Raw genomic sequence first — 14,684 nt, 5'->3', positions numbered from 1 at the left:
AGTAATTGTGGCCTAAACCTGCATAATGAGACATACATTTTTGGGTATGACCAATATGGGAATTTGTTTTGCTTGACTATGCTTTTTTGTTACAAGGATTTTGTTGTTGTTATTGTTGTTTTGTTTTTTCAATGGAGAAGGAGATAGAAAGAAAAAAAATAAATGCTTGAAAATTGAAAAAATAAGTCTTAATTACAATTTTTAAAAAAGAAGTCATTCATCCTGTTCCCCTTTCTTTAGACTGGGCCATGGTCAAACCCTCCCTAATTGCAGGCAAATGAGAATTTCCAAAGGAGAGTTGCCAACCTCCTTGGGTGATACTCTTTCTGGTATTTAGCAAGCATCCTGTCTCTATTCTAAGAGACAACTTAAGCATTTTTCCTCTTGTTCTGTTCTGTATCTTTTTTTGTTTGATTATCTAGCAGCACAGTGACTATAAGAGCACTTAAGCATATTCATAGTTAGAATAACTTACCCTTAGGATATTGTGGGAATCATCCTTGTTCTTATTTTCGTATTCACTTAATTAACAAATACCTGGAGATTCTTACAGACTCCCTGCCAATTCCATGGTAAACTCATCTTTGAGGGATGAAGTTAACATATGAAAAAATTGTGTTTTGCAGAAACTCTTCCTGATGATTTTCTTGACAGTTTAGAAAAAATAGAAGATAACAAATATAAAGTTACCTTAAAATATCCCCACTACTTTCCTGTCATGAAAAAATGTTGTATCCCAGAAACCAGAAGGAAGATGGAAATGGCTTTTAATACAAGATGCAAAGAGGTATGATAAATGTTTGCATTTATCCTGTTCACATTACAAATGATAAGGAAAGGGAGTTGCTTTCTTGACCAGAATTGCAATAAACTTTATAGACATATTGTCCAGTTTGGGCATTATTCATGCCCTTTTTTTCCAATTAGCTAACTCACCTTTGGCTATTTTCTTTCCTGATGACACCTCCATAGAGAAGAAACTGAGAAAGAGATAGGGGGTGAGATGGGAAATAGAGGAATAAGAGACAGAGGCAGAAAGAGAAGAAAACTTAGTTGGTGTTAGCATTCTGGGACATTTTATTATTTATGTTGCTTCAATCTATGTTTTCTTTGATGTGAATGGAACAAGCTGTACCTTTAGAAGGTCAGACTTCTAAGTCTGTCCTAAAATCTACCATATAATTATTTGGATCTATTTTCTCCTGAATAGAACATCTGTCTTGCTTTCTTTATCAACCTTATTAAACTAGTTTTCAGTAATAATTGCCAAGTTGATCAAATGTACCCTGGACTGGCAATTTTTATAACTTACATATCTAAAGAAACTTTTATACCAAGGATACAAAAGGTTGTTTTTTTGAGTCTATATTTAGAAAATGCTTTCCATTGCAAAAATCACTCTAATCTGTGTTTGAAGGGAGGTGGTGTCATTTTAGCTTTAAAAATTATATGCAGGCATTCTGAACATGAAACTTTGTTTATAGATGGTTCCTTTGAAATATGCTGGGTTTTAATCATCTTGATAAGTAGCAATGACCAGTCATTTCATATTTCATGATGAATTTCAGCCTGAAGTTCTGGGAAGCAGTGGGCATATTTGTCAGTCAGATCAAATTCACTTCTATTTAAGCCCAAAGTACAGATAATGTTAACTGGAAATGTTAGTATAATACACAGCATTGGAAGACTTGTTTCTATTCTAAAAATCTAGTTAATTCATCTGAATAAGCATCTATTTCTCTGTTTTGTTTACATAATATTATTATTCTTCCAAAAAGAGTTCAAGCAACTTTACCAAAAACTTTAACCTTAATGTTTCCAGCATTTTCTATGAGAGGCAGTGTAGCATGATGGATAGTGGGATGACTTTGGGGCCAGAAGGCCCCAGATTCAAGTTTCCTCTCTGCCATGTACTGGATCTGTCATCCTGAACAAGTCATTTAACCTTTTTAGTGCCTTGGGCAACTCTGGAAGCCCGTAAGTCTGCATTAATGGAGTGAATTTCCTCACCAGGACTCCCTACAATGATTAAATCATAGATTCTGGAAAGAAATCTAGCATTATAAATCAGAAGGTTATAGGGAGCAGGAGAGTGTATGGGATAACTCAGAAGAAGGGGATAGGAAGACCAAGTCCCAGTGAGAGTCAGGCCCAAGTAAAAAGCAGTCATCATTGTCCACCTCCCACCCCCCACCCCAAAAATGATGCCAACCAAGGTTCTTCCAAGTGTTTATCTTTCTCCCAGTTTCATCTCCAGGATTACCTTTGATTCATCTTCAAGATGAAGGGAAAGGCAGGCAACTGTAAACTACCCCCTTCACATTGATTCTTACCAATGTTCCCTGGAACTAACTCCCACCTGATCTTTGGGAGAAGGGAAAAAAGCTCTGAGCACAAATTATATCTAGCTCCATGTCAGGTCCTAGTAACCCCTTTTTAGGAACCACGGTGGTATTTGAGAAGGAATTCTTAACCTTCTTTATATTATGAACCCTTTTGGCAGGTTGGTGAATCCTATGGACCCCTTCGCAGAATAATATTTTTAAATGCAAAAAATAAAATATCTAAGATTACAGAGGAAACCAATTATATTGAAATAGTCTGTACACAAAAAGACTGCAATCATGTGTGATCTAGAGGCAAGTCTAATAACCAGTCATTTCAAAGTAGTGATGAACAGATATGATATTTCAAGATATCTTCAACAACTGTAATGGAATATGAAAATGTCTGTGATTTCTATTGATGACAAAGTCACAGATACTGATAATACTATTGCTGTTTGTTGCCTACATTTATAATGGAAGAAAATGCTAAATTTCAGTGAGAGATTAGTGGAAATAAAGATGTAATTTTTATCTCATCCAAATTCACAATCTATGGACCTTAGGTCAGGAACCCCTATATTACAGTGACTATAGTTTCAGCATAAATGACTTCTCCCCTAATCAGCTAGCTAAACTAAACATATATGAAAGAAGTTAAATAGCTAAGGCAACTTTAAGCATACCTTCTAAGTATTATGTTGCAAAAACATGAATAAAAATGTTGCCAACTTGATATCAGAGAAAGTGAGTACTCAGACATAAAAGGATATACAGTTGTTTGCACAGCATAGTGATATCTATGAAGAATGTAAACTCATCCTTCTTATTGATTTTCCATTTTATATGCTGTCTGCTTATGTAGCTTGACTGTGTACTCACAGGTTCTGTTCCTTTGGGCCAACAGGACTCCCTATAATCCCATTGTATTACCTGAAACTGCCATACGGCTTATAAATGGTATGTGTTGCTGGAGTTCCTTTTGAGCTTTTCTAAAAGAAAGGAGTTAGGGTACTCCTGAAATAGTTGGCAGTGTCACTTGTTAGGGCTTGGTGTCATCCATTGTCAGCCAAGTGCAGATTCTGAGCACCATATCCATTTTCACTGACCATCATGGTATTACTCACATTCAGAGGAAGCATGGCAGAGTGAATAAAGAAGTAGATGTAGAGTCAGGAAAATCTGGATTTAAATTACACCTATAACACATATTAGCTGCTTTGTAAACTTTAAAACTCCATTAAATATCATGTGTTGTTACTGTTATTATTGTTAATCATGTCATCCATTTATTTCACTTCAATAACAGCTATCAAAATCTTACAAGTGAGATTAAGATTATAGAAAGTTTATATTCATAACTGAGGCTGATTTATGTAGGTTTCAGCTTAAAAATTATAGGGAAAAATTTTTTTTATTTTTTTTTAATTAAAGAAGAAAGTAGTTAGGTGGTGCATTGAATAGAGTGTTGGGCCTGAAGTCAAGAAGCCCTGAGTTCAAATCCAGCCTCAGATACTTACTAGCTTTGTGACCCTGGGCATGTAATTGGCCCTGTTTGCCTCAGTTTCCTCATCTGTAAAATGAGCTGGAGAAAGAATGATAAACCACTCCAACATCATTGCCAAGAAAACCCCAAATGGGGTCACAAAGACTCATACACTGACTCATAAACAACTGAACAATGAACAAATAAACAAAGGCCCATAAACAACTGAATGACAAACAAGCTTAAAAATTTGGACCAAAAAGTGCTTAGCTTTTCCCCAAGGTTGTTTCTCTACCTATAATTGATTTGTGCCTCTTAGGAAGCACTCACATTAGTGTACCACATCCCTATCCCATAAAGCCTTTACTTTAGTATTTTCTTATTTTTTACTTTTAAAGAAAATGACTGAACAACTCACCTGTTGGAATAGGCTTAGTAGAAAGCACTTGTTTCCACAAAATCTGTAGGGCAACATGTTGACAAGCAGTAAGGTGTTAAGTGACCAAGTAACATGTTAGAGAAAGATTATTTACAAATATTCATTAATCCTCTGTTGAAATCTGTCATAGATCATCTTGTTGTGAAAATAAGTCTACTCAAAACTAGAATTAAAAATCTCAGGGTATCCATTCCAATCTTTATCTAAATTCCCATGTGTTTTTTCATCATGTGTAGTATTTGCTACACTAATCAGCCTCTCATGATCCTCCTCTCATTTATAAAACTATTCTTTTAGTTGGGTAGTCCATCTATTGTCCATCAGCCTTGATAATGAACCACCAGCTATCTTAGGATCATAAATTTAGAGATGAAAGGGATTTTCAATACCATTTATGGTCCAACCCCATCATTTTACACTGGAGAAAATAGAAACCCAGCGATTTGAAGTACTTTCTCAGAGATACACAGGTAACAAATGGCAGTCAGGATTTGAACATAGATCCTCTGACTCCATTATTCTATCTACTTCTCCTTTGTCATTTCACATCATAAGATGCCTCCAATACAGCTGTTACCCCTGACCATCACTGGTATTCATCTTTTGTTATTTGTTCACTCGGAGAGATTCTTTCCATTATTCATGGGATAATTACAAACTTTAGCACTTCAGGTTTGTTATGAAAGAATTATTAACTGCCAGAAAATGAATACAAGTTGAATGAACATTATCAAAATTGTCATTTCTGAGCTTGATGGATTGGACAGAGCACTGGATTTGGACTGAGATCAGAATTTCTACTTCTACCACAAATCATTTTATGATTATATAGCTAATTATGTCATCTTTCTGTGCCTAAATTTTCTGAATCAAAAAAAAAAAATGGAGATGCTGTCATCTGTCTTTGCATTCTTATAAATCTCAGTAAATAGTATGGAATTTGTACATGCACTTTGAGCTCTTTGGAAGATGCTATGTAAGTATAAATTATTGTTGTAGCATCATTATCTTGCTAAAAAGGCAGGCTGTTTATGACAGCAATAATTGTGCATGCTGACACTGAGATATTATAAAATGGTCTCTGACATGATTTAATATTTGTTCCATAATGATAACGTTTAACACTTTGAAAATGTAAACAGCTCTAAAAATACCTTGAAGGCATTCATTTGTTAAACCTTAAACAGTCATATAAGTTGGGCTTTGTATTATTATTCATATTTTCCAATTTAAATGCAAAAAGATGAAATTATCTGCCCATGGTCATAGCAATTGAATAATGGGGTCAAAATTAGAATTCAGAGTTTGACTCCATGTTATTTACCAGTTTATGGCTTCAAATGAAAAGCAAGATTGTAATTTTAACAGCTGAAAATTTAGCATTACTTAAATCAAGGCATACTTCTATTCAGCTATCCAGAAAATTCAAGTCTCAACCTCCTACTAAACCTTACTCCTTCAGGTGAAAGGGGAGAAGGATGCTAGTCCAAAGCACTAGAAAGTCTGGATTATGACAGTCTTTGAAAATAATCTAGTTTTTTTGTGTTTATTTTCAAGTGATTCAGAAAATGTTCCTTGTGAACTTTTTGACTACATACAAATGATCCTAAAGGTATTAACTTCAAAGAAAAAAATTAAGTAAAAGAATTAAAAGTAGTTGGAAATCATGTACTTTCAACCCTTGTTCATGGTTCCTATTTCATGCAGCCATATTATAAGTGCTTAAATTGTAGAAATTCCAAAACTGGCATCTGGGATGTGATTGCTGTTGATGACGTAGCTATACTTATAAAACAGAAAACACATCCAGAAAGGAAATATATTTTTCCCTCATAGGATCATAGTTCATCTCTGAGAAATTCCAATATCTTTCCAACCCTACCCCTCTACCTCATAAATGTTATTTAAATTATAGTGTTCTCAATGAACCGTTTACTAAAAAGCCTCCTAATGTTTGTCACTCCTTACTGCTGCAAAATATAATAAAAAGAATTCTTCCCTTTTCAAAGTCTGTCTCCTACTAATGACCATCTTTTTTTTTTGTTTTTTGTTTTTTGTTTTCAGGAAAACACCAAAATTCTGCAACAGCTACTTCCACTCCGAGCCAAAGTAGCAAAACTACTTGGCTATAGCACACATGCCGACTTTGTGTTAGAACTTAACACTGCCAAGAGTACAAGCTGTGTTACTGACTTTTTAGGTGGGTTCTAGTTTATAAACCATAGACCCTTTCTCTGCAATTCCTCCTCCTTTGGCTCCTTTGCATCACAGGAACATTGCAGAAGGAGCCAGAACTGAACAAGCTGATGCTTGCCATTTTATCTGTTGTTTTTAGGGTCGCATTTGTTTTTGTAGTAATGCTTAACAAGACCTTTTAAAATCCCAGCTAGAAATGTCACTGTATCTCATCGGATCACTGCTACCAAGGACTAGCAAGTACGGAAAATTTCTGGGAGATGCACAGCAATGTACTACAAAATGGAGACAGAGTATGTACAAATAAACGTTTTTAAACATGTTTTTAAACCCCCGGTTTGTTGTTTGGTCTCTTTTCAGTAGCATCTGACTCTTCATGACCCTATTTGGAGTTTTCTTGGCCAAGATATTAGAGTGGTTTGCCATGTCCCTCTCCACCTCATTTTACAGATGAGGAAACTGAGGCAAACAGTGTTAAGTGACTTGCTCAGGGTCACACAGCTGGTAAGTGTCTGAGCCAGATTTGAACTCAGGAAGATGAGTCTTCTTAAAGCCAGGCCCGGCTCTCTATCCACTGCGCCAATGAGCTGCCAAACCATTGGTGCCAGTTAGCAAATAAATATGAAATATGCAAGAGAACATATCACAGAATTTCTAATGTTATAACTATTTATTTAATAATTATGTTCACATATGGTTTAAGTAAATTTCTTATACTCTGTCTTTTAAATTCATAGCTCTGTCAGCTGGTGTCACTTAGTTGTGGACTTCATGTCACCTTTTCCTCACCTTTTGACAGACTCCAGAGGAATATTTATATTCATTCCCATTCTGTTTCCCTTTAAACTGAGGGATAAGTTTAACTCAGCTACTTAACACAAATTCTGTTTGCTTACAACTAGCCTCTAATGTAGAGTTATTCTTATTTTGAGATTATTACAATTTTCCTTCTAGGCCACTTTGTTTTTTATAAAATTTTATCGCTGTTTTCTGTTTCTTACATCACCATAGTATCCCATATAAACCTTCCCCTCCCAGAGAGCCATCCCATATGACAAACAGTATTTTTTAAGAAGAAAAAATACTGATCGATAAAACTTATCGATAAAAAAGAAATCTAAAATAGTCAGAAAAAGTCCAAAAACATATGGAATATGTAACCTTTGGACCTCCTACCTCCACAAAGGAGCAGGTTGTGGGTGTCTTCTCATTATCTCTTCATTCAAATCCTACTTTTTATAAAGATTATTATAATTTTTAACATTTACTTTTGAATTTTTGGTGTGTCTTCTCTACCACTCTTAAATTGCCATCTTTGGTATCCCTAGTCAAAATATACATGCTAGCAACATAATATAATGGAAAGAGGGCTAGATTTAAATTCTGAATCTGCTACTTCCTCACTGTGTGACCTTGGGTAAGTAATTTAACCTCTTGGGGCCTTAGTTTCCTCATCTGTAGAACTGAACTAGGATGATATCCCCAAACCTATGATCCTGTGATTTCTTTTTTAAGGTTTAATTACCTTAAATTTAAGAGAAGACTTTTGAGAGTTCCTTGGACATCAAGGAGATCAAATCAATACTTAAAGAAATTAACTCTGCCTATTCATTGGAAGCACAAATACTGAAACTGAAGCCATATTGGGCCACATAATGAGAAGACAGGACTCATTGGAAAAGACCCGATGTTGGGAAAGATCAAAGGCAAAAGAAGAAGGGGACGGCAGAGGATGGGGTGGACAGAGTATCATAGAAGCAACGAACATGAGCTTGAACAGACGTCAGGAGATAGTGGAGAATAGAAGGTCCTAGTGTGCGATGGTCCCCGGGGTTATGAAGAGTTGGACACAACTGAATAACTGAACAACAACACCTTAAGATTAGAGAGATTCATTTTCTCTTAAAATTAGGCTGTAGCCCAGAGCTGTTCTTACTCTTACTGAAATTGCTATCTTTTCCTTGAGGCCCATCTCAGACTTTTCCATCTCCCTTACTTTCAACACCTTCAATTAAAATACTTTCTTCAGTATTAGCTGTCCTTCCAGGAACTGAATTACTTTAGCGGTGTCTTCCATCTAAATCAACTAGTTTCTTATATTAAAAAGCAGGATGGTGTAATAAATAGTGGTTTCAGAGTCAGGAAGACCTGGGTTCGTGTTCTATCTCAGACACATATATGAGCTAGGTGACCATGGGTAATTCAGCACACAACTCTTTATGACTTTAAGTTACAGGTGAATTGTCAATTTACATTGGTGATGGGAATTTCTTTCCCCACACGTCCAAAACATTCCTCCTCCCCTTTGCCACCTTCCTCCCTACTCATCCCCACTGAGGATAAACTTACACCCACTCTGACTCTGCTGCTGACATGTGTCTCTCACAGGCCCAGTTAGAACTACATCCCTCTCCTAGCTCCACCTCCTCCCTTAGAATTCCTCTTACTTTGCCCAACTTCCTTCAGGCTGCCCTTTGCTTCTCATAATGTGGCAGTGCATTCTGAATTATAAAACACAGAGTCAAGCACATCTTTTCTTGACTCAATAACATAGAACAACAAACAAAACAACAGCTTAGTAATTTAACCAAATACAATACAGATTCATAGAAGTAGGGGTTTTGTCAAAGAGTGTCAACCATTTAGGTGACCCTGGTGCAGGGGGCAAACATTTACAGGATGTGATTGCTATGCCCCACCATTAGCCCCTCATAAAGATGACATAATGACAGGCCCAACTCTACCTGCCTAATAGGTTGTACTTTTTGTAGACAAGGTCAGTCACACAATTCACATTATATTTGTATATTCCCTCCCTCCAGCTTCATGAGAGGTATGAACCTTCTCCAGGAGAAAAACATGTCTGAGAATTTGGTTTCTCTATTCCTTGGTTCTGGTTCCCTGAGTCATGACATCAGAAAGATGAAATTTCCTCTGAATCAATTCTAGCCAAACTGTCCATGTGAGAAAAAGGAGATCACATACTTAGGGGTTTTTTTGGTAGAAAATGTACCATGGGTAGAGAAGCCACAGAAACTTTGTGGGAGAGGAAATTAGTGTTGCCCTTAAAAAACCCTACAGTGAATTCATTCAGCAAATGTGTGCTAATGTATTCTCTGTGCAGGAAGATGCTTTGTCCCCTCAGTAGATAAGTAGCCAAAGGATATGAATAATTTTCAAGGGAATTTGAAGATATAAACGACCACTTGAAAGCATGCATCAAATATGACCATTAGTAAGAGAAATGGAGCTAAAAACAAAGATGATGCCTACCCCCCCAAAAAAAGGAAACTAGAAACAGTTGATGTTGGAGGTGCTATGGGGAAATAGATATGCAACACACTGCTGATAGAGCAGTGAATTGGTCCAGGTGTTATGAATATTAATTTGAAAGCATGCAAGAAAAGTTACTAAACTGTCAATACCCTTTGGCCTTGCAATTGAATATATTCTCCAAGGAAGACAGACAGAAAAAAATGATCAAAAATATAGCCAAATATTCATAGCTGCACTCTTGCTGCAAAGGACCAAAAACAAAGTGAATGCTCATCAGTTTTGGAATGGCTGAACCATATACCATTGGTGTAATATATTGTTGTCTGGTAAGAAATGACTAATATAAGGAATCTGGAGAAGCAGAGGAAATTTTGTATGAACTGATACAAAGTGAGATAAGGAGAACTAAAGGAATGCTAGACACAATGACTACAACAATATAATTTTTTTTAATCACTGAAAAGGGCGTTTAAAAAAAAAAGTGATCATTCCTGAGAACCAATGATAAAATATAACACCCTTCCACATCAGGAGATAAGGAGCTACAAAGATAGAATGTTATTAACATACATTGTCAGATGTAGTCAGTTTTTGGTTAATTCTTCTTCCTTGTTATGAGGTAGGGTTCAATCTAGAGAGAGGAAGAAGAGGATTTTTTTTCCATAAATGGCTGTGATGTAGACAAAAAGCACCCCTCCAAAAAAAAAAAAGTTTTGTTTTTGAAGAGGACATTGTGTTTAAAAATACTAGAAACACATATCCTACATTCTGTAGCATGGTGCCTGGCATATGATAAATGTTTAATAAATTCTTGTTGAATGAATGAATTCCCTCACTGAGAAAAACCAGAATATTAACTGTCTTCGTTGTCATCACAGATGATTTAAGCCAGAAACTAAAACCTTTGGGTGAAGAAGAGCGGGAGTTCATCCTGAATTTGAAGAAAAAAGAATGTGAGGAAAAGGGGTTTGAATATGATGGAAAAATCAATGCATGGGATTTGCATTACTACATGACCCAGGCAGAAGAACTCAAGTACTCCATCAACCAAGAGAAGCTCAAGGAATACTTCCCAATGGAAGTGGTCACTGAAGGCCTCCTGAACATTTACCAAGAGGTATTGGGCCTTTCGTTTGAGCAAGTGACTGATGCACACGTCTGGAATGAAAGCGTTACTCTCTATACAGTGAAAGATAAAGCTACTGGAGAAGTATTAGGGCAGTTTTACTTGGATCTATACCCAAGGTAATTCTATAAATTACTCCTTACTCTCTTAGACTTCTATTGATAGCAATTCTGTCATATCCTTTGCCTTTGGTTATTTTTAAATTCACATTGTTGAGAGTCCACTAGTCTCCATTCTGAAATTGATCCTCTCAGCTTGGTTCTTCGACATGAGTTGCTGCTTAGCACCAGGTGTTAAGTCTGATGTCTTCTTCTGAATCTCTTTCCCATTCTCTGAAAATGTCTGTGAAACCTGTAGCAGGTCGGTTTCAGTCCTCAGTTTTGCTAGAGCAAAAGAAAACACATCATCCCCAGGTCACCAATTGGCAGAAATTGCTCATCCACTCACTCTAGGTGACATCCCATAGTTGCTGGGTAGGAAGATGAGTGGCTGTTTGGCCCATTTAGTGGCACCTGGGTGACCATGTCAGTATTGTTATGGTTAATCCGGTGTCATCAATGTGAGCTACAGCTGTTCTATGCAATTCTATTGCTTAAAAGAAAACCACTCCAAATGCTTATTTAAAATGAGAGTATGGGCTACAGTGATAGCTTTCAGAATTTCTCAGGTGACCGTACAGGCTTGGGAGTGATTATTCTTGCCTGCAAGTCTCCCTCACCCTCCTGTATGTCTGCCAAGATACACTCAATATAACTCCTTAGCCTAGCATTTAAGGTCCTCCACAATCTGGTTCTAGCCTACCTCTATTCACACTACTCCCCTTCACACTGTCTACATTTCAGACAGACTGGTCTACCAGCTGTTCTCAGATCTCATCCTGTACTGTCCCACCTCCATGTGTCTTCACATAGGCCATTCCCTGTGTATAGAAAACACTCTTTTCTCATTTAAATGCTCCTCTTCTTGTAAGACCAAATTTTGGTACTATCTCCTCCCTCCATGAAATCTGCCCTGATATGCACCCCTAGCTGAAAGTGAGTTATCCTTCTTCAAGTATTCTTAGATTCTTTTGGCTGAAGACTTCCTTTGCATTAGTCACAGACATCATAACTATTTGTAGACATAACACATCCCTCTTGGTAGGTTTGGGCTCCTTGAGGCCAGGGACTGTTTTTTTTTTTTCTCTTCATCTCCCTAGGAGCCAGCATAGTGCTTTACATACCATGGGCACCATTTTGGTTTGTTGAATTGAATTTAATTGGATACTCAGAGAATCAGTCTTTACTGCCACTTTTCTGAATTCTGGCCTTAGCTATGACTGTAATTATCTTTTGTAGGAATGGTGAAAACTTGGGGATGAATATTAGGATGGGTATTCTATATGACTTAGACCTTCAGCCACTTTGCCTGTTCTCTTCATAAGGATAATCTTTCAGTCTAGAATCTAGATAAATAGCTCCTGCTTAGTTTCTTTTGTTCAGCTGTGTCAATAAGAACCACCCAGAATAGTTTCAAGACAGACCAACTCCTTGTTAACTGTAGCAGCTTCAGCAGGCAAGAGCCAGAAAGTGATGGAAGACATTAGAAAGGGAAGAGACAAAACAAAGACAAAAAGAAAAAAAAAAAACACAAACCTGAGTGCTTTTAGTCATCTGAGGGAAAGAAAATCAAAGCCATCTCTATGGCCTCCGTTAGGTAATCTGCAGCTTTGAAGTTCCCATCCTTGGTACTACTCCTCTCTAAGGACAGGTGAGTTTATAATGTATTGGGTGCCTCTTCCCAGGCCAAGGTAGAGTATTCTGTTTCAGACAAGATAGTCCCATTTATAAATAGACTACTTTTGGTAGCATGAATTCTTCCCTTTTTGAACAGAGGAAGAATCGAATTGTTTGTGGTCTAATCTAGAATTGGATATCAGCCTAAGAAAGGAGGCAACCATTTGTATAAAATGACAACTACCTCTGACTTCAAATTGACTTTTACTTCTGTGGCTAATTACAAAAGCTGGATTGGTGCTGTCCTTAGAAATGATGAGAAGGATATTATTAAAGTAATTTGGGTGGTCAAATGTGCCAAGGCAGGGATAATTTTCTTTCTAAGAATCATATTCCCCAATAAAGTAAGTCTTGATAATGTAACTTCAGGGTGGTGTTTTTAACACTTTTATAGTCTGAATGCAGATCAAAGCATACTGTTTTCACTTTATTTTTTTCATGTTTTTTTTTCCTTTTGGTCTGTTTCTTCTTTTACAACATGAATAATATGGAAATATGTTTTACATGATTACACATATATAACCTATTTAAAATTCTTGCCTTTTTAGGAAAGGGGGAGAGGAAAGACAGGGAGGAAGGAAATTTGGAACTCAAAATTTCTTTTAAATGAATGTTAAAAATTGTTTTTACATGTCATTGGAAAAAATAAAATATTATTAAAAAAAAAACTTTCACAAAAACCCCAAGCTACCTTGTTTTCCACAGGGTGAATGAAATATAGTAAGAACCTTCTGGTAATGCTTACAACAGACCACATCCTTATTTTTCTACCCCCATCTTTCTTGGCATGCTATAGTGGCTGACTGTTGTTTGAAAGAGTTCTCAACCTGTACATCATAAGCACTTAATATATGTCTTCTAACCTGTTTCTGTGTTTCTGTGCCTCTTTAACTCAGGGAAGGAAAGTATGGCCATGCAGCCTGCTTTGGCCTGCAGCCAGGCTGTCTCCTACCTGATGGTAGCCGAATGATGTCTGTGGCTGCCCTGGTAGTAAACTTCTCCCAGCCTGTTGCAGGCCGTCCCTCTCTGCTGAGGCATGATGAGGTGAGGACCTATTTCCATGAGTTTGGTCATGTGATGCATCAGATATGTGCACAGGTGAGTGGCTTTTTGAAATCTTTCATTCCAAAAAACCCCATTGTTGCCACTGCTTTGTTCCAGATCTGGTGGTTTTTTTTTTCCTTCTTTTGACTGGTGTCATGTTTTGTCACCTTAAATTCCTTTTTTTTCCCCAAGAACTAAACCTGTTTAAAGATTTTGCCATTATGCTACAACAGTACAAAGATATAACCTTTTGTTTCTTTTCTCTTATTAATTTTTTCGCATTCAATAAGCTTTTCTCTCACTTCCACCTCCTTTATATATTATCCCCATCAATAAAGAAAAACAAAATTGTTTTTGTTTTGTTAAAAAAATGCAGAATTGAGCAAAACAAATTTCTGCTTTAGCCAAAGGTGCAAAAAAGTTGTCTCAGAATGAGCCCTCATGCATATTGAGTCCATTATAAACCCTATGAAATCATTGTTGGTCATTGTATTGATCAGAGATCTTAGAACAAAATTACATAACCTTTGGCTTGTGTGTCTCCTTGTTACCATGCCCTGCTTCAGAGGCATAAGCCATTGACGAATAAGCCTAAGAGAGCTCAGCTTATGGAAAGAGAGCAAATTTCTATGGTTCAAGGCAGGTTGGGTGCCACGTACTGGCTTCTCTTTTCGTTTCTATTCTTTCCTGTAAGACCTTGGTGTAAACTGCATAGATTACCTGAGATTTGGTCTGTTTCTTGTGCTTATTAACCTTTTGCTTACTAACTGCAGTTTTATATCCTTTATTTCCTGGAGATGCCATCTTATATTTTTAAAAAGAGGTTTTACTTTTTCTACAACTAAAACAAATGTTTTAGAAAGTTCAAAAAGCAGGCTGAAGGAGGACAGGATTGGTAGCATCCCAGGCAGCAGAAACCCGCCATGGTTTCCAAAAGACACAGGCCTCATGAGGGCTGTCATAGATATAAGGGGTTCAAGAACTATGGCATTGGAGACTCTCTTGGGAGCTCAGAAAA

General features: G+C 36.8%; 1 protein-coding gene across 2 annotated transcripts in view; it reads left to right on the top strand.

Moving 5' to 3' along the window:
* Nucleotides 1-14,684, top strand: part of NLN (neurolysin) — a 118,904-nt gene that overhangs the window by 61,742 nt on the left and 42,478 nt on the right. The window contains exons 4-8 of one of the 2 annotated variants that reach the window (XM_027863554.1): nt 627-787; nt 6,314-6,449; nt 6,640-6,738; nt 10,600-10,966; nt 13,519-13,720. In XM_027863554.1, coding sequence (XP_027719355.1) covers nt 627-787; nt 6,314-6,449; nt 6,640-6,738; nt 10,600-10,966; nt 13,519-13,720 — 965 coding nt within the window. The remainder of the gene's footprint in view (nt 1-626; nt 788-6,313; nt 6,450-6,639; nt 6,739-10,599; nt 10,967-13,518; nt 13,721-14,684) is intronic. The other variant, XM_027863553.1, reaches the window with a different exon arrangement.

Source organism: Vombatus ursinus, unplaced genomic scaffold, assembly GCF_900497805.2.
Source record: "Vombatus ursinus unplaced genomic scaffold, bare-nosed wombat genome assembly UNPS02014772.1, whole genome shotgun sequence".
Classification (NCBI taxonomy): domain Eukaryota; kingdom Metazoa; phylum Chordata; class Mammalia; order Diprotodontia; family Vombatidae; genus Vombatus; species Vombatus ursinus.
This window is presented reverse-complemented; position numbering and strand designations above follow the sequence as displayed.